Raw genomic sequence first — 25,234 nt, 5'->3', positions numbered from 1 at the left:
TCCAGAAACCATGCAGATTCTTACAAGGAAGCCATTGGCAGATTATAAGCTAAATCAGGCCTGGTTATTTTAACCGTAGTGCTAAAAAAAAGGGCTTCCTTGATCAAACACTGGCCGCTTTCCATCTCCTTATGATCCAGTGTAAGGCATAACATTACTATGTTGCTCAGTAATCTTTCAATTTCTTAAATTATAATGTAATTCTAAAGTTGTTGATGTTGAATATATGAATACATGCACAAAAGATTATAAATGTGTAGGTTCAGTGTTTAAAAATTCATACTATTATTCAGCAAGGAAGCATTAAATTGATCAAAAGTGACAGTAAAGACATTTTAGATTTATTTAAAATAAATGCTGTTCTTTTGAACTTTCTATTTATCAAAGATTTCTGAAAAAATGTAGTGTATCATGGTTTCCATAAACGAACATTAGTAAAAATAAGGAATCTTTCTCGAGGAGCAAATCAGCATATTAGAATGATTTCTGAAGGATCATGTGACACTGAAGACTGAAGTAATGGCTGCTGAAAATTCAGCTTTGGCATCATTGAATAAATTACATTTTAAAATACAGTTGAGCTCAAAAGTTTACACATCCCTTGCAGAATCTGCAAAAATGTTAATCATTCTAACAAAATAAGAAGGATCATGAAAATTGCATGTTATTTTTTATTTAGTACTGTCCTGAATAAACTACTCCACAGAACAGATGTTTACATAAAGTCTACAAGACAAAAAAAAAAAATAGCTGAATTTATAAAAATGACCCTGTTCAAAAGTTTACATACCCTTGATTCTTAATACTGTGATTCATTACCTGGATGATCCACAACTGTTTGTTTGTTTTGTGATGGTTGTTCATGAGTCTCTTGTTTGTTCTGAGCAGTTAAACTGAGCTCTGTTCTTCAGAAAAATCCTCCATGTCCTGCAAATTCTTGGATTTTCCACCATCTTTTCCATATTTGAACCCTTTTCAGCAGTGACTGTATGATTTTGAGATCCATCTTTTCACACTGAGGACAATTGAGGGACTCAAACACAACTAATAAAAAAGCTGCAAACATTCACTGATGCTCCAGAAGGAAACACGATGCATTAAGATCCGGGAATGTAAACTTTTTGACTTGGATGAACAGAATAAATTGTCCTTTTTTGTCTTCTGGGAAACATGTATCTTTTGTAGCTTCTGAAAGGCAGTACTAAATGAAAACATATGATCTCTAAACAAAATAATCAAAACTTGCACACCATATTCTTGTTCAGAAGGACAAACAAGGGACTCATGAACAACCAGCAGATGCCAAACAAGGGACTCATGAACAAACAGCAGATGCCTTTTCTTTGATGATGAAAAAAAGCAGTCAGTGATAATTTTCTTTATATTTAGTATTTAGAAATTGCCTCAAGGTTTTTATTTTGTGGTATAAAAATAGTAAAGTATGGTTCAAAAATGGTAACAACAGCGATGACAACCTCAAAATTGCACAAAAAGATTAACCCAGTGGAGTACCTTAACTGAAACATAAAGTGCACTGGATGAATTTGCCCATTATTGAGGTTCCTACATCAAAGAGAGAAGCAGAACGTCTGTGCTTTTTTTTTCTGTCTTCTGAGACATTTTGAGACATTTTTGTCTGTCTTCTGAGACATCCTGTTGTTGGCTAATTTCTCAAGTCTGATTGAGGTCAGATGATGATGGAAGAATGAGGGGTTCAGAAGATTGTAAGCAAACTTGCTCTTAAAAACCTCTGCGCTTGCCCTCTCCAAGGTGCAACGAATGTTTGGTATGCAATTTCACGTCTGGGCGTCAAATTGACTGCGTCCTGTGCTAAGTAGAGATCGCTCGCTGATGGAATGATACGCTGTTGTTATCTCAAGCTGTCTCGCAGGAAGCAACTGCTGCATGATGGGAAAATGGATGGAGATTACTTTGATCAACACTCTCATTAACTCTTCGTTTTTTTTTCTTTCTTTTTTTTCTTCAGCACGTAAACAGACTAATTTTGCATATGTCTGTCAAAGCCACGTTCATTCACTCACATACGTAGTAGCTTAGATGCTCAGTCTTATTTTTTTTCTCCTTGCTTCTTGAAATACAAGTTCTCTGAGAACTTGTGGACATAATTGGGATTAAAAAAGACCTATCTGATACCTTCAGACCAAAATGATCTATTCTTTAATTTGGACAACTTTTGTTGTTGTTTTATCTTTATGGTCATTATAACTTCTCTAATACACAAAACAAATCAATTTTCACAACATGCCCTAATCAATAAGAAGACAACAGAAATGAGGTCCACCCCTTTTAGATGTCCTCCTGTTTGGCATAAGAATTAAATATCAATTTTGCTTTCACATAGAATACTCTTACATACAGAGATCCCATCAGCAGTTATTACATTTTAGAAATGTTATGTTTTTATGATCATTTTTCAAAACTTAAAGGGTTATGGTTTTATGCCCTTTTGTGAAGTTCAAAAAAGTATTTTTCACATGTATTACATTGCTGCACCTCTCTTCCCAGTCTATCTCAAACACTCTGTTGAGTTTCGATGAAGCCCCTCCTTCTGAAATACGAAATGCTCTCTGATTGGTTAGCTGGCCCAGTGTGTTGTGATTGGTGAACCGCTTAGAGCGTGTTCAGGAAATGTCACACCCCTTACCATAACCCTGTGTTTCATCTGCTGAGGTGTAAATATTAACGATGCTGTACATTTTGCCATACCAATTCGAGCCAATTTCAGACCCTGAGAATGTTTACGAACAAGAAGAGAACCTTTGCAAGCACAGATTTTACAGGACGTTTCAGAGTGGTAATTTTCTAAGGATCGGTGAACAGTCTTACAAAAGTGAGAGCCCTGTAGCTAAACACTACATCAACACTGTAATCTTAGCTAGCAGGCTAGTGGAGCCAAATGGCTTTTTCCCTTTGTTTACATTGTAGCAACGGCATAAAACTTATAATTGGAACTGTTAATAGAAAACACAACAACAAATAATAAAACATACTGACAGCCTGTGATTCATAAACTGATTGTCCCGACAAAGTGAGAACTGCTCTGTCTTTCAGGAGAAGCTTTTGTGCGTAGCCAGCATTGAACTCTCTTATGGCTCGTTTCCACCGAGTGGTATGGTTTAATTTGGGACTGTAAACCCTGATCTGGCTTGCGTTTCCACTGCCAACAGTACCCTTACTTGATAGTCGTGGTTTATGCCAGAAAGTAGCGATCGAAGTCGATCTCACGTGAAGAAGAAAATGAGAGTAAACAACAATGGAGGACATACAGCAGCTTTGTTTGAGCGTAGGCTGCAAGGAAAAACAGCCGAAAAATATACATTATGTTGCAACAGTATTGTGTTGTCATTCCCCTTGTAGCACGTGCAAATGACGATTCTCTGTCAACCAATCAACATTCTGCAGTGAGCTCCACCCTTTTGGTACCGGTACTATTGGTACTAATGTGCTAGGTACCCCAACGAAAGGGTCCCAAAAAAGTATTACGGTACGGTTCGGAATAAGGGTACCATTCACATCTTCTAAAAATGGAAAAGGCAGAAAATGCGTACCGTACTATACTGAACCGTACCGCTCCCTGGAAACGAGCCATTAGGTTCTGAAAGCTGTCCTCCGTAAAATGTGCAGCACACAGATAAACATTGGGGTTCTAATGTTCAGGAACAGTTTTAAAAATACATTTTAACCACTGTTTTCTAAGTTTGTCTGCTTTAGGAAGGCCAAACAAAGGGGTTTTGGAACCGTGTTGGAAAAAACAGCCTCTCAACCAGGCCTCGCCCCCTTTTTTTTTTTTTTTGCATATTTCGTGGGTGGGGATTATTTAAATGAGTGACATTGTGACAAGATCCAGAAGAAGCGCGTTGTAGTTACAACTTTGGAGTGGACTTTGAGCTTTGTAACCTTGCAGATTTTTTTTTAATGCTCAAACAGCAACATTTTACACACTAACTAAAGTTGAAAATGTAAAAAAGCAAAATAGCACCCCTTTAAATGAATTTGTACAGATGAAATAGTCTTACCAACAACATCATATAATGTCAACTGAAATTGACAGTAGATTGCTTGCTGCCTTGTGGTCAAATCGTTAATTAGAATTGGATCATCAAAAAAGCAGTAAACAAATTAAATATCCCAGTGTAATCTCAAATTAAAGCTATTAGTTTCTTTTTTTATTATTAAAAAGAGGTTCCTGGTTTGAGTCCTGGCTGAGCCAGGAGGCCTTTCTGTGTGAAATTTTCATATTCTCCCTGTGTCTGCGTTGGTTTCCTTCGGGTGCTCCGGTTTCCCCCACAATCCAAAAGCATGCAGTATAGGTGAATATTGGAGAGAGTTCTTTCCCTCGCCCCCTCTTCCTCACGTGGGTTGCCAGATTGAGGACAAGCAACACTACATTGATGAGTTGATTTATCCGCATTTTAATATGCCTTTGGTCATAGAGCTTTTTAGATGGATGCTGAGGCTTTTTGGGTTGGGTACGATCTCTTTTTTTTAATTCTCCGTAACAGCTTTAACTCTTGTGTATAAATGGCCCGTTTCCCACGGTGTAATAAACTTCACACACAACAATTCTACATAAATGCATTTATTAATAATAGTTTCAGACATAACTGTGGTGGACTGAAATCAAGATTGAGCTGCACATTGGCAGCAATTTCAGTGCAGTCCACTCTTGCTGACAATAGTGGTGTGTGAGTTAGTAGGATGTGTACACTATTGGCAGAGCACTGATAAGACTCAGTGCTGAAGTGGCGGGCGGCTGTGTGCGGGTGAGCTGATAATATTCAGGATTGTTGACTTGTACTCCATAGACTTATTCACAGCTTTATGACAAACTTTTCAGCTGAGCACCACCTCCTCATCTCTATCATTTTTACCCCCCAGCAGATTCGTACCCTCTGGAGCCTTTGTCAGAATGAATCTCCACCATTCTGATGATCCAGCCACCCTTTATCAGCCGTTTGGTGTTAAGATATGGTCACACTAGGCTTTTAGCATGCAAAATTGCTTCTGACCCGACTAAGAACATCGGCGACAGTCAATTTGTGACTTTTACATCTTCTATTGGTCAAACATCTTTTTGCTTTTCACAAAAGAAAACTTTTTGCATCTAATTTCGTTTCTGCTCTGGAAATATCCGGATTTTCTTTCTCCTTTGAGAATTAAGAAATGAGAGAGTCTAACAGCTGTTCTGTTGAAACTCAGCCAGGTCCGGGGTTGCGTTTTTGTTCTTATTGCTTTCCTCGTCTCTGCTGTCCTGTGGCGCCTCAAGCAACATTTGTGTTTTGAAAAGTTGCAGATTTTAATTGAGTTTTCAATTGGTTGAAAGGGTCTGTTCTGCTGCTTATGAACTCAACGGATCTCAGCCTTCACAGGCGACTCCACCGAAACTAGATTACACTGGATTTAAAGGCTACCACTCCGCAGCACTGGAAGGAACCCAAGTTTGTCACTGTGAACAACACAAATCTCAGATTTTATTGTTTTCCCCAAACTTTTACAAGACATAATCATATAAAGGAAATTACTGAATCTTTCTATCTTGCCATAGAGCCGAAGTGTGAAATTTCTCCACCTCTAGTGCCGCCAAACTGCTGATTGCAAAAATAATTGTTTCCAGACATCTTATACTGCAACTTCTGCCCCTTGTCTTCCATTGTTCAATAAACAGTTAGTCCCTCCCCAAACGCATGCTATTGGTTGTGCTTGAAGTCGACCACTGAAACACTGTTTTGAAATTGTCACAGCATTTACACTCTTTGGGAAGTCAACATATAAATGACTTTAACTGGGGTGGGAGAAAGTACTTAATATATTTAGAAAATTACATCTTTTAATTGTTTGGGCTGTATTTATGTATTTATTAATTACTGTTTTGTAATATTTTCATTTGATTGCACTTTCTAATGTGTGTTACATTTTATTCCCAGCATTGACCATTCAACGGAATTGTGATGGTCCCCCTCCAGCCCCCCAAAACCGGTCCGTGGCTGATATAGAGGAACTGGCTGCCAACTATGAGCGTAAACTCATCGAGGTGAGTACTGGTGCTTCATTAGCATGCAACACTTGCCCTTTCCTGCTGTAACCTCAATGTAAGGTAATGTAAACCCACTCTTACCACTTCAAATTTCAGCAAATGGGTTCAGTAATCAGGGCTCGACAAAAAGGACTGCACAATGGCCCGGGGCTAACGTGAACGATGCTCGGGACAGTTCATGGACTTGTCACGACATGTTATCGTCAGGAAAGTTTATTATTTGCACATGCTTTTAAGCCTTGCCAGTGTAAAAAAATTTACACTTAAGAAGACACCAAAGAGAACTCAATTCGGGACTTGCGCGCTGTGTGAGAAGTTTTGTGTGCGTACACATCCGAAGCGCGTGCCCAGAAAGCCTCTTCTCAGACAGCGCACAGTGTAATTAGCAGCATGAAAATATATATTAGCGGGTAAAGATTGCTGCCATTATAATCACTGAAGCTGTCAATTACATCACAAAGTACACAAAGCTGCATTCTTGCGAAAACTTCCGTTATAATCAATTAAGCTGTCTATGCTGTGCAATGAATCTCTTGTTGACATTGTATTCATACTTTGTTGGTTATAATGAAAGGATTCACTAGCTTGCAGAACCCGTGCTGAACAGAAAACTTGGTTGTTTTGTGCGGTGTTGAGCGGATTCTGATTAACTTAAACACATCTGATTGGCTGTTGCGTTAATGCGCTCAACAGATGTGTGTGATTGAGCTTTGTAGCCAACGCTGCAAAAATACATTGTAAATAGAAACCTTTGACGCTCTTCACAGAGTGCAGAACGGTACTGCAGAACGGTAGTTATTGTCACTTTAAATCAGGGGTGGGGAACATTGACCCTGGAGGGCCATTGTCCTGCAGAGTTTAGCTCCAACCCTGAAAAAAACACTCACCTGCCTGTAACTTTAATAATACTGAAGACCTTGATTAGCTTCAGGTGTGTTTAATTAGGGTTGGAGCTAAACTCTGCAGGACAGTGGCCCTCCAGGATCAACGTTCCCCACCCCTGCTTTAAATGATCAAATAAATCTTTGGCGGGACAAAATCCATTTTGGCAGCTGGCAGAATATTTTCAATGCAGGAAAAACCCTGTCTATGCTGTAATAACTTCATATTCTGCTTATATTTTGGCAGGAGTATCTTTTAACTTATTTATGTATGCATTTACAGTAGTGTGTACTTTTGAGCATGTCATTTATTTATGGGCCCTTTTGCAAAGCTGTCCTTCTCAATTGGGTTTTTCAAACATGGGTGTGAGGGCTGCTGCCTTGTAGTTTTTAAATTTACATACAGAGCTCTGAAGGCTTTATTTAATTTTGGTTGGCAAGCAGGCATCCCTTTTTGCGCCTGTCTGAATATGTAAAAGACTTGCAATTTTTCTCTGGTGACAAACTTAGCATATTTATTTCAGTTTCCACAAGAGCAGCAATGAATATGGACCATATGGAAGTTTTATTACATTTGTGGCATATTTATGTGGCTAAATTAATATTTTTAAAGTTCTTCTGCTACACAAACTAAGAGCAATGGCATCTCAACACAGTTGTGAGTTACTACGTGAATAGATATAAAGACCTGTGTGTACATCTATAAATCTGTTTAAATTATTGATTTCTCTATGGTGCTCCACCACATGCTTTCATTCGAGTCCGTTCTGGTATGTTTCACTTGTGACAGAAGCGTTGTAAGTGTGTACTTACATCATCTTAAATGCATCAGATGATTTGAAGATGTCATCATTCTTCTGAAGTAACACCAAAGGAGCCTCCCGTCTTCTCTCTCTCTCTCTCTCTCTCTCTCTCTCTCTCTCTCTCTCTCTCTCTCTCTCTCTCTCTCTCTCTCTCTCTCTCCGTGTAACCCACACACATCCTCTCCCAGTCTTCTTTCAAATTATCACTGTGGAATACTCTTTTTCTGTCTTGGAAGCTGTCGTAATACTATCACACACCAGTTAATGGCCCTGTGGGACTTCAGGCACAGAAAGTGTTCAGACTGCGTGTTTTGCTGTGAGCTCCTGTGCTGTGACCTCAGATGGACTGTGGAAAAGAATGAAACATACTACAAGAATTAGTTTGACATTCACATGCAAGCGTGTTCCTAAAACATTTATAAAATAAAGTATATACAAAATATAATAAAACAAATATATTTAATAATAAACTTTTTTTTTTTGCTCTTATCGTTTACATGCATTTCATATCGTTTATATGCATTTCTGAACACTAAAGAAGATATTTTGAAGAATGTCGGTAACCAAACAGTATGGGTTCCCGTTGACTTCCATTTGTATTTTTGGTTCATACTGTACAGTGAAAGTCAATGAGAACCGAAACTGTTTAGTTACTAACATTCTTTAAAATATCTTCTTTTATGTTCCACAGAAGAAAGAAAGTCAAACAGATTTGGAAAGACATGAGCGTGAGTAAATTATGACAGAATTTTTGGGTGGACTATCCCTTTAATTAGAGAAAAATGACCATCTGGTTAAATAGATAAACAACACAAGTGACAAGTAGTTGAATTCTTTAGTACTATGATGGCACAGTTCTGTACCAGATTCACTGAAATCTTCTTAAGAAAAAAAATTATAGTTCTTAGGATAAATTATAAGAAGTTTGTGCAAGAAGTGCAATTCATTCATTCATTCATTCATTCATTCATTCTTAAAGGGATAGTTCACCCAAAAAATGAAAATTTGATGTTTATCTGCTTACCCCCAGGGCATCCAAGATGTAGGTGACTTTGTTTCTTCAGTAGAACACAAATGATGATTTTTAACTCCAACCGTCGCGGTCTGTCAGTCAAATAATGCGTGTAAATGGGAACTCCATCTATAAGAGTCAAATAAACACGTCAGACAAATCCAAATTAAACCCTGCGGCTCGTGACGACACATTGATGTCCTAAGACACGAAACGAGTCCTAAGACACGAAACGAGTCCTAAGACAAGAAACGAGTCCTAAGACACGAAACGTTCAGCATCCGGTTAATGAGGTCAAAAAAACGCGCTCTGATGACGGAACTGATATCTCGCGCTTTGCTTCAATGAGTGCAAGACATCACTTCCGTTGTCAGAGTGCATTCAGACCTCACTAACCGGATGCTGAAGGCAGTTGGACATAGTGGTGTTTTAGAGGTAAAAAATTATATAAATACTGTTCGTTTTCTCGCACAAACCGATCGTTTCGTGTCTTAGGACATCAATGTGTCGTCACGAGCCGCAGGGTTTAATTTGGATTTGTCTGTCGTGTTTATTTGACTCTTATAGATGGAGTTCCCATTTACACGCATTATTTGACTGATAGACCGCAACGGATGGAGTTAAAAATCAACATTTGTGTTCTACTGAAGAAACAAAGTCACCTACATCTTGGATGCCCTGGGGGTAAGCAGATAAACATCAAATTTTCATTTTTGGGTGAACTATCCCTTTAAAAACAATCTTAACATCTTAAGAGAAAAGAACATTGAGGAGAAACCCTATTTTTACTGTTTTTTTTTTTTTCTTTTTCTAATTTTGCCATGAAATGAAAATTCTGCTTATTTATTTTGTAAATGCATGTTATGCTGTATGTCTTACTGTGAACAATTCATGTTTCATTTATTTTTATTCTTTTTGGACCTATGATCAAAATCAAAATGTCAGAAGTCTTCCAGTGAAACGACAGACTTCTTTATGGTGATGTATCTGGACTTCTTCAAACACTTAAGCCGCGTTTCCACCGAAATTACCAGGAACTTTTTTCCCAGGAACTTTTTTCCCCCCAGAACTATTGCTAGCTGCGTTTCCATAGTGGTCTAAAGTACCGTGAAGATAGTCCAGTGACTGTGCGCGACTTTCTAGTTCCCGCTGGATTTCGTCCTCCGCATATAAGCTTTATAAAGCCTGAACCTCATCGTCAGTCCATCGGTCGTATTTTTTAAACTTCAGTGTTGATTTGAATAGCAAACAACTCTTACTGCATGCCCCGCAACAGACTTTAAAAAAACGATGGTTGAAATAAAATGCTGTGTAGAGTCAACCAATCAAAATGCTGCGTGAATCAGCGTGAATCAGCATGTTCAGCGTGCAAGTCCCACCCCCGAAAGTTCCGGAACTTTGAAAAAGTACTACCTAGCGAGCAGGTACTTACAGAGGGGAAATTTTTTACCCGGAACTTCATTTAGACCCTGGATCCTGCGGTCGAAACACACCGAGTACAACCCCAAAGTTCCTAGTTCCTGGGTTAAAGTTCCTGCGGTGGAAACGTGGCTTAAGTCTGTCTAAACCCCTGGCCCTCCACAATCAACAGCAAGTTCACATTTATTTTTGAGTGCAGCACCCAAATCTCAAAATCCAATCAAAAGCTGATTGATATATTGGTATTTTTTTCTTTTTTGATAATCCGTTACATACAAGGCACATCACAATATGGAAGAAAAGATCTGTCACTACTTCTATTTTATGTTGACTCTAAGAAAAAAGTTAAGAAAATGAATGTTTTAAGTGCATTTTGAAAATCCAGCCTCAGGCTTTATGTGCTGTTTTCTTTCTTCATGGCTTAATAATTTTGAATGGTGAATAAGACGATCCCCACCTCTTGGATGTCTTTTGAAGTCTGAAGAACTGTTCTGTTTCAAGCAGGAGAGGTCCTAGTAATGACAAGAACTGCTGAAAATCCCTCTTTGATCTGAGTCTTTATTAGTGGTGTGAAGTATGATCACCACAGGGTTAGCATGTTTACTGAACTTCCAGACTACAGTCTTCGCTCCTGAAGGTGTTTTAAAGAAGGCTCTGACAGCTGGTAGTCAGTGTGGTGGTAGAGGAATATCTTTACAACCACTGCTCCACCACTACAGGCAGGCTAATGACTCCAGTCAGGTAGTTAGTGTGATTTAAAGGACTGTGTGAATTTGAATCATGTCAGACTGTCTGAGGCATTACATTCAGACCAGAGTCTTCATCCACTTTACTGTTCCACAGGCTCAACTTCTGCCCCTTGTCTTCCTTGGCTCACATAGTTCAAGCAGATACGCTTGGGTTTCATTTGCTCGCTCTCTTACTTTCTCATTCAGTATCTCATTCTCGTCTCACTCATGTTTTGTTGGTGGTTTTATTTTGGAAGCATTCACTAATGGCTTTTTAGAACAGCGTGTGGCACATTAAGTAGGTTGTCATTAGGGCTATAGGCAATTAGTTAAAAAATGCTTATATTAAATAAAAAAAAATTTCAGTCAGAGAAAACCAAAACCAAACAGCAATTGTACCATTCTGAAGTGATACAGTGACCAAGAAATGTCTTATTGGTAGGCCTTGTCTTTGTATGGACCCTTTTCACATTTCCCAGAAGCGGAAAAATAAACATTCTTTATTGCCATTGATGGTTACATAACTTTAACCTCCATGGAGCCCTTCCATTGTGTAAATGTTCTATATAGTGGAAAAAGGTTTTTGAGATTTTTTTTTATTTATATTTATTTAAAAAAAAAGAAAAAAAAAAAAAAAGATTATTTTAAGAACTGCTTATTGAAAATTTCTTCTAAGGCATTGCTGTGAAAACTCCCTTTTCAGGGTTGCCAGGTCTGCTCAACAAAACTAGCCCAATGGCCAATCAAAAATATCCTTTGGGCGTTGGGTCGAAGCACGGGTTGGGAGGAGAGTACCTTTATCCTGCGGACAAAAAATTCAACCCGCGGCAACAATTAAAATAAATAAATAAATAAATAAATTCCGCAGGAAAACCATGGACTTGGCAACGCTGCCCCTTTTGGAACCTTTATTTTTAAGAGTGTAGTTGGGCAAACTTCTATAATGGTCAACAGAAACTAAAGCAAATTAAATTTTTTGCGTTCCCATTTGTCCTAATATCAAAAGAAAAAAATCCACAATAGTATTTCTATGACTTTCCAAAAGAGGAAAAAAAGTATAGAGAGATTGATTACGTTGATCAGAAGACAGAAGGATGTCAAATTAGCCGTCACTTCCACAGCCGCTGTATTAGAAACACTCATACAGCAGCGTTAAACAATTGCTGTAATTTATTGTCAGGGTAAGAAAACACAAAGTACAGTGTTGAATGTACATTCAGTTTTTTTAAAATGAAAATATGACACGTGGATGGACAGAGTGAGACAGGGGTGGACGTGCCTCTGAGGGTCTTTTATTTGAAATACAAATTAAAAGAGATTAATGTGTCCATGGGGTATGGAGTCCTTGTTGTGAAGGTGGAATTAAAGGTTGTGTCATGCTGAGTGCAGTAGGACACTGGGCCGGGAGATCTTTGCCATGGAGGTGTTATGTCTGTGTAGCGGCCACCTGTGACTATCAGGACACCTTGTGCACAGGGGAGACTGGTCTCAAGTACTTCGTAGCTGTGACCCACCTCGTAGCACCACCTGCTCACATTATACCATCTGGATGTGGGACAATATTTGAGTCATGACGGTGACCATATAGTGAGAAACACTTTAGGAATATTTTAGTATGTTGAGTATAGTATAGTTTAGTTAGTTAGTCACTTTATTGTCCACAAGTGGAAATTTGTCTTTGGCTTCACCACAATAAACACATTCAATATCATCACACAAATCACATAAAAGACAACAAGTGACACAATCCCCCCTCGCACTCAGATCCCAGTATTTAAAATTCTAACGGCAGTTGGCACAAATGACATTTGATACACCTTTTTCCTTGCTTGAGGTTGCCTTTTTGATGGTAAAAGCTGAAATTTAATATTCAAGGGATGAGAACAATCTTCAATAATAACCTGTGCTTTTTGACTCTTGTTTGATAAATTTCATTCAATTGTCTTTGTGGTTGTCCTACAATTGCACTAGCAATTTTAATTACTCAACACAATTTTTGCTTTTCTTTAACTGGCAATAGTCCATACCACATAGTCATATTAAAACATATAACACTCTCGACAAGATTCTTATAAACCATCTCTAAAATATGTTGACTCGCACCAAAATGTTGTAACCTCCTAAGAAGATATAATCTCTGCTTTGCTTTTTTAAAAACATACTCAGCATTTCCAGCAAATGTTTATAATGTTTATATTATATTTTAGTATAGCATCTGATTCTGCAATTAGTCAGACTTTCCTCAATGTAGGCAGGGGGACCTTTTTTACTTTGGTTCTGATGTGAATAAACTTCCATCTGGATACCAGTAGTGCTTTGTAAAAGAAAAAATCAGTCAAAATAGTTATCAAAGATGAGGATATTGGGCCCTCAGAGCCAAAGCAGTAGCGTCTGAGAATTTTTTTTAATATATTTATATCATCATTTCATCAGTCCAATTAAATTTGATTATTAAAATGTAAGATTAGATGTTGTATCAAGCTATTTTTTTTTTACATATGTATGGCAGAAGGCCATGTGACAGAAAAGATACTGTATGTGGGTTCAGGGTTTTGCTCTTGAACTAAGTAGGCCTATATAGTAAAAAACAATAATAATCAAAATGCCCTCATCATTCTTCAATGAATAGAAAGTTCAAAGGAACAACATTTATTTGAAAAAGAATAAATGTTGCATAATAAATGGATGATTGCTTAACTGTCACTTTTGATCATTTTAATGCATTCTTGCCAAATAAAAGTATTTCTTTAAAACAAACAAAAACAGCTTATTAGAATGATTTCTGAAGGATCATGTGACACCGAAGACTGGAGTAATGGCTGCTGAAAATTCAGCTTTGCCATTACCAGAATTAATTACATTTTTAAAGTATAATAAAATATAAATAAATAATTTTTTAATCAAATAAATGCAGCCTTGATGTCCATAAGTTTCATATCTATCTATCTATCTATCTATCTATCTATCTATTATTTCAAACTTTTGACTGGTAGTGTATGCATGTATATGTACATTTTATATATAACTATAGCATTTAAGTCATATAAATTAAGTATAAGCACTAACTTAGTGAAAATCAACATCGCCTATCCAGTGGGGGTCGAATCATTTAGAGGATATGTTCATTTTCTTGGTTTGATGTACTTTGTGTAATGAACTCCAGTATCAAATGATGATAATGATCATTCTCTCACTTAACTGATTTCAAAGCTCAGATTCTCTTATGTTGCTCTTTTATTCTGGTTGTGTCCTTATTGGGCCTGTGTCCCTATTCCATTCTTGTTTTATCTCTACTGCATTTTTACCCATCAGTTAGAATCTTCTTTGCCAGGCTGAACTCTCCCTCTGTCAGTGAGTGTTTGCCTGGGGAAGAAAGTGATAGCAGCACATTCACTGTCACACTTATCCCCCTCCTCCATCTCTCCACCCGCCCCAGTCCCTCGCTCTTCCTCTGACACTTCAAGTCTGTTTGTGTTTGCTAAGCCTGTCTTCTAAGCTCACTTCTCAAACTTGTTTCACATCCAATTACGGGCATTAGAGCTGCTGCGGGCCACGCTCCCCCATCCCCTCCTTCTGCTTTGACCAAGTCTTTTTCTTTCAGGACACCTGGCTCAGCACTCGTTCCCGCTCACTGACAGCCATGCAGACAAACTGTCAGCAACACCTGCGTTTGAAAAAAGCACTGCTCTAAAATGCAAGCAACAGCTTTACCCCAGAAGACCAGAGACCTGTAATATAACCTGCTGTTGTTGGATTTTTTTTTGGGTGGGGGTCTCAGTAAGTCTCAGTTAACCTCAAGACTCAGTGGATGACTCAAAGCCCCCTCAAACACACCAAGTAGTGAATTATTGGCTGTGTTTGAAACAGAAAGAAGCCTTGCTGTCAATGACTATGTATGAAGGTTCCCCCTGGTTTCAGACAGGCTTCCAGGGCACCTTCATGTCTAATGATCTAAGGAAAATTCAAGTGTGAGCTTTGGAGATAGCCAAGTGAATATTTAATGGGTTTTTTTTTCAGTAGAAATGGAGTCATAAGTTAAAAAAAAATGATAAAAAATGTAACTTTATAAATAAATTTGCTCCTTTCATCCATTCCTTCAAATGCCACTTTTTATTCTTTCAACAAACATTTAGTTATTTTGAATTTTTTTAAACAAAAATGTATTATGGTTTATACGAAAAGTAGCACAACTGTTTTCACAACTGTTCCCAACGTTGATAATATTAAGAAGTGTTTCTTGAACAGCAAATCAGAATATTAGAATGATTTCTAAATGATCATGTGACACTGAAGACTGGAGTAATGGCTGCTGAAAATTCAGCTTTGCCACCACAGGAATTAATTATATTTTAAAATGTATTAAAATAGAAAACAGTTATCTTAAATTGTAGTAATATTTCACAATGTGTCTGTTTTAACTATATTTTTAGTTTCGTGTCTTAGTGAGCATAAGAGACTTCCTTCAAAAACATAAAAAAAAAAAAACCTTTTAAAGGCACCATAAATGCAATCCAATGTATATAAATATATTTTCTCTGCAAAGAGGTTGTAACATCGCTGTTTTTGAAGCAATTAAACTCACAAATTTATTGTTAGTGGAGAGAGATGCTGCACAGACACAGGTAATTCACACACGCATCTCTCTCTCGCTCTCTCGCTCTCTCTCTCTCTCTCTCTCTCTCTCTCTCTCTCTCTCTCTCTCTCTCTCTCTCGATAATTAATTCAAATAAATGCCATAGGCTTAATTCATTCATTCAGATAAATGTAATCCTTACTGCATTACTATATCTCTCTGTCTTATTCAAAGCAGGCAGAATGCTAGATCTAACTGGCCCTAACTGATGAAAATAACCGTCATTTGTACCCTTCTGGTCAAATATTGCGCTGTAAATAGTATAAGTGGGATAATCTACGGTTAGCTGTGCATTTAACGATTTGAATGCTTCACGTCGGGTAGCTCTACATCATGCATTAAAATCGTTTAAAGGGACAGTTCACCCAAAAATGAAAATTATTCCATGACTTACTCACCCTTAAGCAATCCTTTGGTATATATGACAATCTTCTTTCAGACAAACACAATCAGAGATATATTAAAAAATATCCTTAGTCCTTCAAGGTTTTATAATGGTTGTGAATGGGGGCCCAAATTTTAAAACAAAAATAATGCATCCAGCTATAAAAAAAAGTAATCTATATGACTCCAGGGGGTTAATAAAGGTCTTCTGAAGGGAAGCAATGCGTTTTTGTAAGAAAAATATCCATATTTAAAACTTTATAAATTCAAATAACTCGCTTTCTGCGAACGACCGTACGCAAAATGCGCAAGTTGACTTGTGCCAAATGAGTAATACTCTGACGCGATGTACGACGCAGGATGTAGGAGTATTGTAAGCTTAGACGCCTCTCGCGGTTCAAACAAATAGTCATATAAACCTAGGATGGCTTTGAGGGTGCGTAAATCGTGGGATAATTTTAATTTTTGGGTGAACTACCCCTTTAATGCACTGCTAGCAGTGGATTATCCGTTACTTAATATTGTATGGAATTTATGGCCCTTTAATAGGTCTGTGAGAAGTCATTTAAAGTATTTACACACTTGGTTTGTTATTTGTTTGTTATAACTGCTGTGTTGACAATTAAAATGACCTCACCATATGACAGCAAACTTCTAGGGTAGAAAATGCAATAAAAAAAAGCATTTGATTTTCCAGACATTTATTTCTCAAAAGTACTAAAAGAATTATTAATTGAACCATTTAAGACCAGATTTGTTAAAAAGAATCCGAATAGAATCAATAAATTCTTATACATTTGTTATTTGTTTGGTTAATGGTATAAATCCATTATAAAAGCAGTTTTAAATAGTTCTGAATTTTAAATAGTTTCAGCAAACACATTCACAAAATATACCTTTTCCTTGGTTTTGCATTTACAAAACCTTCTGACATATAGATCAGGTATAAAAATGAAAAACCGTCTCCTCTAACTTTCCTCTCATTAATATGCTCCCATCTACTTGTGCTTATTGCTTATGAGCACATTATGAAAACGCACACATGCTTTTCATCCTTCTTGACATTTATTCGTTTTCACCTCGGCTTTGACTTATTTCAGAGATGCTATGCTTGTGTGGTGTTTGTGTTCTTCTCAATTGTTTTTCTTTCCTTCATGGAAATAATGACTAGGGATAATTGTGGAATACAGTGTTCTTGATATCTGCGCTGGAGCACTGGGGCGGCCTGTAATTACAATGGGCGAATACAGATACAGTCACACACTCGGATTCCTGCTAAGGCCCAGTAATGAGGTTTGATACGTTGTCTGAAGTGTGTGAACCTGTCGCCTGTTTAGATAAACCCAAAGTGCTAACACGCGGTAGCGCAGGTCGGAAAATTCACCCAGCGAGCTGGAAGGACGCAGCCAGCTTATTGCTTACTGAACAACAAACTGATTAGCTCGCTTCCTTGCAGAGAATTAATTGGGTTCCTTGACGCTTAAAATTAATTTCCATTTTTTAATGTGCTGTTCGAAGGCCTTGCCGCAGATAAATAAATGTGATGAATGAGAATACTACAAGTAGTCTGTCATGTGGAGCCACGGCGACTGCAGGAGATGAATGAAGGGTGTGTATCGATCTGGGTGTGTAAATAAGGCAGAATTGACGTTACTTCCCGTTTGTATCCAGCTTGATGGTTAATCAAGCTTTTGGCATGGTGTAGTGAATGTTTGTTAATGCTGAGCGATTCTTGTACGTGCTTGTTTTCAGTAATCACAATCGCTTTCATGACAAGATGTTTATAGCTCTGTTGTAAAATATGTATTTTGAAGCTTTACGCTCTTTTAACGTGTTGAAAGGGTAGCTATTTTTGAAGTTGTCACGCAAGCTACTAAAAAAAGACTTTGAGAAATGGATTTAATACTGTGAAACAGCTAGGTGCTATATAAAGCACTGCAATAGGCAGTGAAGTAGCCAGATAGAGGGCCATGTCTGACAATCAATTACAAAAGTTTTGAAGCTATTTCTGTAGTTCAAACTGCTTTTTGAGATTCTTTGAGACTGCCACCTACTCATTCAGTGCTTTTTGAAATAAATTTTTTGTTAGGAAGTTTTTACAATTTTTTTTGTCGGTTTTGTAATACCTAACCACCGTGTCTGGTGCAATGTGATAGATTTTTAGTGTGAAATAATGCTGCTTGGAACTTCGCACTATGGAAATATAGACAGATGAACTTATAGAAAACAAATGTAAAGCTAATCATTCACTTTCATAGTTTGCTTTATGCAGAATAATTGTTTTTGTTAGATGCCATCATAAATAAGAGATAGAAATGTAAATGATATAAAAAATTAAGGGGCCGTTCACACTACACAGTTTTTAACTAAAAACGGGCCTTTCATTTTGGCCTTTCATTTACATGACAAATGCATTTTGGGGATGCAAAGTTCAAGTTTTTGAAAATGATACTGTTTATCTTCTTTCTGTAAACTACAAAAACACAAATTTGTGACAAATGTGACGTCATGCACATGCGTATAACGTGTTCAGTTTGTTGGCTTTACAAAGTGACATCACCAACTGCTGGCCTGGCATGAATAATACGTCTTTAGTCGTTTTCATGGATCCGTGTGAACAGGTACATTGTTGTCGTCTGAACGCGAAAAAAGCAAAGGAGAAACTCTTCCGTTTTTAGTTACATCGTTGTCGTGTTCCCTAAAACATAAAAAAACATAAAATATGTAAAACATAAAATATGCAAAATAAGTGTTTCATTACGCATAAATGAAAGATTGAAATGAAAATTTTATAAAAAAAGATGTAAAAAATAACTGTAAAATATAAAAATGTAAAAATAGCAAAAAAAAGTGTTTTTGTCAAATACCATGGATAAATAAAAAATAAAAAATGAAAATAATATAAAATATGTAAAATGTTTTTGTTAGATACTATGCATAAATAAGTGACATATATGTAAATGTTAAAAATATAAATTTGATTGTATTTAACATGAAATATAAAAAAGATATAGGAATAAAAAATCATAAAAAAATGTAAAATATAAAACTAGAAGAAAAAGTTTTGGGAAAGTCTTGGGAAAGCTTTGATGGGCAGCCCGAGTGAAAAGAGCCAACACACATGTCTGTTCGGCAGCAAAGAAATAAATAAAGAAAGAAAGAACTTCTTGTATTTAGGGCTGTAACAAACAATTGTTGTGATGATTGATGGATCTGTCGATTCTTCTATCGCTTTAAGAGGCGCGGCTTGCTAGCTCTGAATGGGTAACATCGTATTAGGCGATCAACTAACCTGTTCAATACTGCTTTTCACTCTATATTAAAGTTTTCTTTAGTTTTTTTTGGAAATTGCTCCGTGCAGCTCTCTCTCTCTCTCTCTCTCTCTCTCTCTCTCTCTCATCTGCTCATGCTGGGAGCGACAGCGGCGCCGGCGACACGGCGCCTCTTTAATGCACAAATCTTTGCGCAGATGCCACATATCATTAACACAGTAACACAGTCATACACATAAGCATTCAAACAAAGAAGCTATTTGATGCGTTCTTGTTCTCGCTTGAATGAGAGTCGCCATGTATTGTGGACATGAAGCACTGATAGAAGCGAGAATGGATGAGCTTCGGAGCACGAGCTTTATTAGACGCGAGCTGTTTCTGTCACTCAAAAGCGCATCCTGCTCTAGAGGGCGTATTTTGCTCTGTCAATGTAAGTCTATGGAAAAATTTTGAGTTTTAAAAAATTATTATTAAAAAAAACTGTATGTCTGATCTGTCTAAAAATGTATTGCAACTAACTAGACATCATGGCCAAGGTCTGTGGCGAGTTTGGTGCTTGTAGCATTAAAGCTCTAGGAGGAGTAGCAGTCAGAAAATTTAGTCTCAGAAGAAAAATAATAAGATGTTTAAGTAGAATATCAGTATGTTGGCTTTCCCAAGCCAACATAATAATACACAATAAAAAATACAATAAAATAATAATGATAGAAAATTTCTGTTTTTTATTATTATTTATTTATTTATTTTGAATGCATGACATGTTGTAATATTAAATGCCAAACTCAGAAGTAGGACCCTCCCTGTTGTACTTAAAGGCAGCATTAATGCAACATAATTTGTCTTTTCACTTTAACTGAAAACAAAAACAAATGTTGAGCAGGATCTTGAACCAATGAGATTTATAATAAACCAAGCAACTGACAAAATTAAAAAAAAAAAAAAAAATCCATTGTACACATTTATTTCAAGATTTAGCATTCTGGTTGCATATGTAGAGTAGCCTAAAACACAAAATTCACTTTATTTTGTTTTCTTTTGTGTTTTATGTAATGCAGTTTTATGGCATTCGTGTTCACTTTCAAGATCAGAATATTGCATTACTCATTTTTTGACTCATTCATGCCTGTTTGTCTGGCCAGGTGCGGCCCAGCAACCAGGACAAACATGTCAAAAAGTGACATGATGCTTCTGTCAGGCAAAACGCCGCTAACCCAAATATACCCTGACATATGATTTCCATAAACAAATGAATGCAAGTTCTGAATAGCAGACTGGAGCCTGCCTTCATGTCTGTGTCACTTACTCTAATGACAGCTGACGAGTCGCCGGGCAGGTGCGAGACTCACTGTAACGAGCAGTTAACGCTCGCCGGCTGAACACTTCCACACCTGAGAGTCAAAACCCAGCTAACTCATATTCAGTGTGCCTTTAAGAAATGTCACATACTACAACCTGCTTCAAGACAGCTGCCAAGCACTAGTGAAGCTGCACTAAGCAGCCTGTTTTGGTGGGAGTTTGATGCGAGTTTGTCAATGTGTGTGTTTTTTAGGTTGCTGAGATGCACGGAGAGCTGATTGAGTTTAACGAGAGGCTGTACCGCTCCCTCATGGCCAAAGACAACCTGATCGGACAGATGAGGCAGGAACTCATCGACCTGCGTGGCCCAGTAAGCACATGCAAGCACACACACATGCGTCTCTGTGGGTGTGTGAAACCTTACCTTCATTGAGTGGTTGTTCTTTCTTCTCTATCTCTGCAGTCCAGGCACTCTGGGCAGATCGCTGTCTGCTTCCATGGGTCTGCCCCCTCTTCCATCATTAACTGTCTGTCTGTGCCAATTACCTTCCTGTCTCAAACGCATTTACCTAGCCAGCTAAATGAGGGCACATTATATCTTTTTTTCTTTTTAAATAGAGCTACGGATGTTTTCAAATAAAAAAAAGTTCTTAGGTTGAGTGAAAGACTATGTTTACATGACACAAGCAACCCGTTTACATGCAATTATTCAGATTATTCGCATTGTGGTTATTTTTACCACCATTATTCTCGTACCCCAATGCACAACATAAATGATGAACTCACGTATACAGTAGGTGTTTTACTGGCCACTGTTTTAATCTACTTGCAAATGTCTTCGATGTTTTCGACCTTCAGTATATTGCATTATATTCATGTCAATGTTGTTAACATGAACTCAACATGAATAATATTCAATATTGTCAACCACAGCCCTACTACTCAACCAAATGCTGTTATTATTTTCATGGGACACAAAATTGTTGAAGAATCGCTACACTGCTCTTGCCATACAATGAAATAAATCCCAATGATATATTATATTATATTATATTGTATTTAAGACATGATATGACTAAAATTAAGTCAATATGACTTACACTTACAAGTTTTCTGAAGCCATGTGATAGCTTTGTGTGAAGAAACCACACCAGAATTTGAATGAGATTAGAGAGTTTTGGCAGAGGAACATGGGTTACACTTCATTTTAAGGTGTCCTTTTTACAGTGTAATTATAGATATATGTACTGTCGTAGGGTAACCATTAGGTGCCAAGGGAGGTGATAGAGAGGCATAGGCTCAAACCAAAAATAATTCCAAAAGTGTTTGGTTTTTAATCCAGTGAACAGGCAAGGGTTGTTATGTAACTCAGTGATTAACAGAAAAGAAAATAAAGGAAAAAAAAAAACACTGGGTCTCATTCACTAACCGTGTGTACGCAGATTTGTGCATAAAATAAAACATTTTCATGAGTAAATCATGATTCATAAATAACTTTCATTCTAAACCTTGTAGTATGGGCTCGTACTAAATTGAGTTATTTTTCGCTGCTTGTATATTGTGCTTAAACAGTCAAATACACACAAAATAATGACAAAATGCCTGTCTTGGTGAGTATTCATGTAAACACAGTCAGTTATGTTTTACATGAACATAAACAAGCATATGTAACAGTATAATGGATCTGTGTGTTCCGTCTTAAAGTGAAAGCAGCCTAATTTACCTGCTGCCAAATTATGAGATTATATTAAAAACATCTATATGGTAGTTTTCCCCTATGATATCCATGTCAAAATTGTGGCTAGTAACTTTGGAAAACCACTAGCCACAGTGGCTGGTGAGCAAAGAATTTAATGTCAAGCCCTGTATACACATACGCACACATACATTTATTGTATATATACAGTAAAAAGAAAAGCTTGAGCTGCGAGTTTACTCTGCATAAAGATGCAGATACGCATATGTACAGCTCGCTAATTAGAGGTCTGTAATCTAGGTCGGTATTAAAAATATTTATTGTGTGAGGAAGGCACACTTGGCATTGCTCAAGGATCTTGCTGTGTGTGCTCTCAGGCGAGAGTGTGTCTTTAGAGAGCGTCATGTTTATACAGTCAAAAGTCATAGTCATAGAACAAAAGTAAAAAAAAAAACTCAGTTATAACAGGAAATAAACAGTTAATGCATATAGAATCAATTGCTGTAATTATAATAATAATAATAAAAAAGTTCCAGGCTGTTAAAGGGTTAGTTCACCCAAAAATGAACATTATCCCATGATTTACTCAACCTCAAGCCATCCTTGGTGTACATGACTTTCTTCTTTCAGACGATCACAATCTGAGTTACATTATAAAATATCCTTCCTCTTCCAAGCTTTATAATGGTAGTGAATGGCGCTCTTGATTTTGAAGTCCAAAAAAGTGCATCCATCCATCATAAATGTAATCCATACAACTCCAGGGGGGTTAATAAAGGCCTTCAGAAGCGAAGTGATGGGTTTTTGTAAGAAAAATATCCATATTTAAAACTTTATAAACTAAAATAATTAACTTCCGGCAGACAGCCTACGCAAATCAACTTGTGCCAAAAAAATAACTCTGACGCGATGTATGACATAGGATGTAGTGTAAACTTAGACACCTTTCGTGGTTCAAACAAATAGGGCTGGCCAACAAACTGAAGGTCCTCTTATATCGAAATCCTCTGATATTTCTCCTTAAAAATGCTTGTTTTAGACCTCTAAATTTTGACCGGTGTTTTGTTTTGCTCTATCGTTTGTGTTCGGTTACTCTTTTGGTGTAAATCGATTTGCATAGGCCCTCTGTTAGGGGAGCTAGTTATTTTAGTTTATAAAGTTTTAAATATATGGATATTTTTCTTACAAAAACACATCGCTTCGCTTCAGAAGGCCTTTATTAACCCCCTGGAGCCGTGTGTACTTTTATGATGGATGGATGTACTTTTTTGGACTTCAAAGTCAGGAGCGTCATTCACTACTATTTTAAAGCTTGGAAGAGCCAGGACATTATATAAAAATATCTTTGTCTAAACGAAGGTCACCTAGGATGGCTTGAGGGTGAGTAAATCATGGGATAACATTGGTATAACAAATGTCACATTGAATCGTCACAGGTAATGAGTAAAATTAATACTATAGTGTTAGGATTTTAAGGTTTTTTAAGGTTTGGTTTAGGGTTAGCTGCATGCAATTATGCATAATTTACTGTTATTACTACAGTATGTAATGTGTAACAAAGACACTGGAAAATAAAGTCTTGCTAGAAAATTTTCTGTGAACAACGTTTTAATTTTTTGTCTATTTTTCCCACAAAGCTATTTCTATTTTTGGATGAAGTATGCATTTAATTTGACCAGTCTGTCTCTAGTGGCATTCCCAGCCAAAGTGTGTTTCACCTCGTGGCTCCCATCCATCCTCTCTCTTTCCTGTTCAGTGCTTATCTGTTGGCCACTGATTACTTTTTGATACATCTGACGGCAGTGGCTTTGAACCATGGCCTTCTGTAACTGTGCTGAACTGTATACGGTGGATGGTTTATCTAGCCTTCATGGCTCATGTGTCTGTTCCTCTCTGGTGCCCACTGCCTGCCAAGATGCAGCAGCCTGTGAGTCGTGACCCCTGTAAATGCTGACATTACCGCACTTTCACCACAAGATAAGATGCACACTCAAATAGGATTAGAGCATGTTCCTGGTTAGGCTCATGTGTTTTCAGGAATGAGGGGTAAATGTGCAGTCATTGAGAGCTTCATGTGAATATTGCCCCCCCTCATGTGTATATTTTTGTTATTTAAATTTTAATTGGGACCAAATAAATTATTTTCAGTAAATATTACTGGACTGTCATGCTTTTATCAGGGTAAACTACAGAATGTAGCTGGTTTGGAAGTTTATGCAACATTACAGTGTTAATCAGCAAACTCAGTTGGACGCAAAAGGATGCGCTCACCATGACCTCATGCGCTTTGCTTTTTGGACAGGTGCCAGGGGACCTGAGCCAGACCTCTGACGATCCCAGCCTATCTGACTTTGAGACGTAAGTGGCCTCCTACTCGCTGTTCTTTTTATATTTGTATGTATGTGTGTTGGAGGTGGTGTACAGCAAGCCTCTTTTGAGAATCAAATCGATGGTATGGAATTCCATAAAGCGATGCCTCCGATCTGACAGAAAAGACTGCGCTTAAAATAGGGTGGTTGAATGCTGCTTCTGTTTTTACATTCGCAGCCTTCACGCACCTCTTCCATACAGCTATAACCTTTGTACATGAGAAGATGTCAGTCATTAAAACCGACTGAAGGAAATGCATACAATGTCAGACTTGTGGGTCATGTAAAAGGCTGTTTTATTTATATTGCAGTGTAGAGATTAAAATTGACATTCTTGATTTGTACGACATTTAGTAATGGAAAGTTGCTTACATGCCTACATATTTCACTCGATTTCACAAGTTTCAATCTGTAGTTTGGGAAAAGCCCAAGTTATAAATTGTGTACAAATGCAAGTAAGTATAAATGACTTGCTCATCAGAAATTAAATTCTCTGCTGAATTAAGCCGCTTAAGATCACATTCTTCTTCTGAGGTAAATACTGGCTTATTCATCACAGTGAAAAGTAGATGCATTTGATGAAGCTTGATGGTTTGTTTTATTGAGGCAATATGGAGGTTGTTTGTTCACGTCTCACATGGATGATTACCGAATGAATAGCCTGCGATGCACGTGGTTGTGACCAG

The 25,234-nt window shown here is 37.4% G+C and overlaps 1 protein-coding gene across 2 annotated transcripts in view; it reads left to right on the top strand.

The window, feature by feature from the left end:
• Nucleotides 1-25,234, top strand: part of snx29 (sorting nexin 29) — a 136,047-nt gene that overhangs the window by 53,648 nt on the left and 57,165 nt on the right. For both annotated transcript variants that reach the window (XM_051915579.1, XM_051915580.1), the window contains exons 15-17: nt 5,946-6,052; nt 20,737-20,853; nt 24,482-24,537. In XM_051915579.1, the coding sequence (XP_051771539.1) occupies nt 5,946-6,052; nt 20,737-20,853; nt 24,482-24,537 (280 nt within the window). The remainder of the gene's footprint in view (nt 1-5,945; nt 6,053-20,736; nt 20,854-24,481; nt 24,538-25,234) is intronic.

Source organism: Ctenopharyngodon idella, chromosome 12, assembly GCF_019924925.1.
Source record: "Ctenopharyngodon idella isolate HZGC_01 chromosome 12, HZGC01, whole genome shotgun sequence".
Taxonomy (NCBI): domain Eukaryota; kingdom Metazoa; phylum Chordata; class Actinopteri; order Cypriniformes; family Xenocyprididae; genus Ctenopharyngodon; species Ctenopharyngodon idella.
This window is presented reverse-complemented; position numbering and strand designations above follow the sequence as displayed.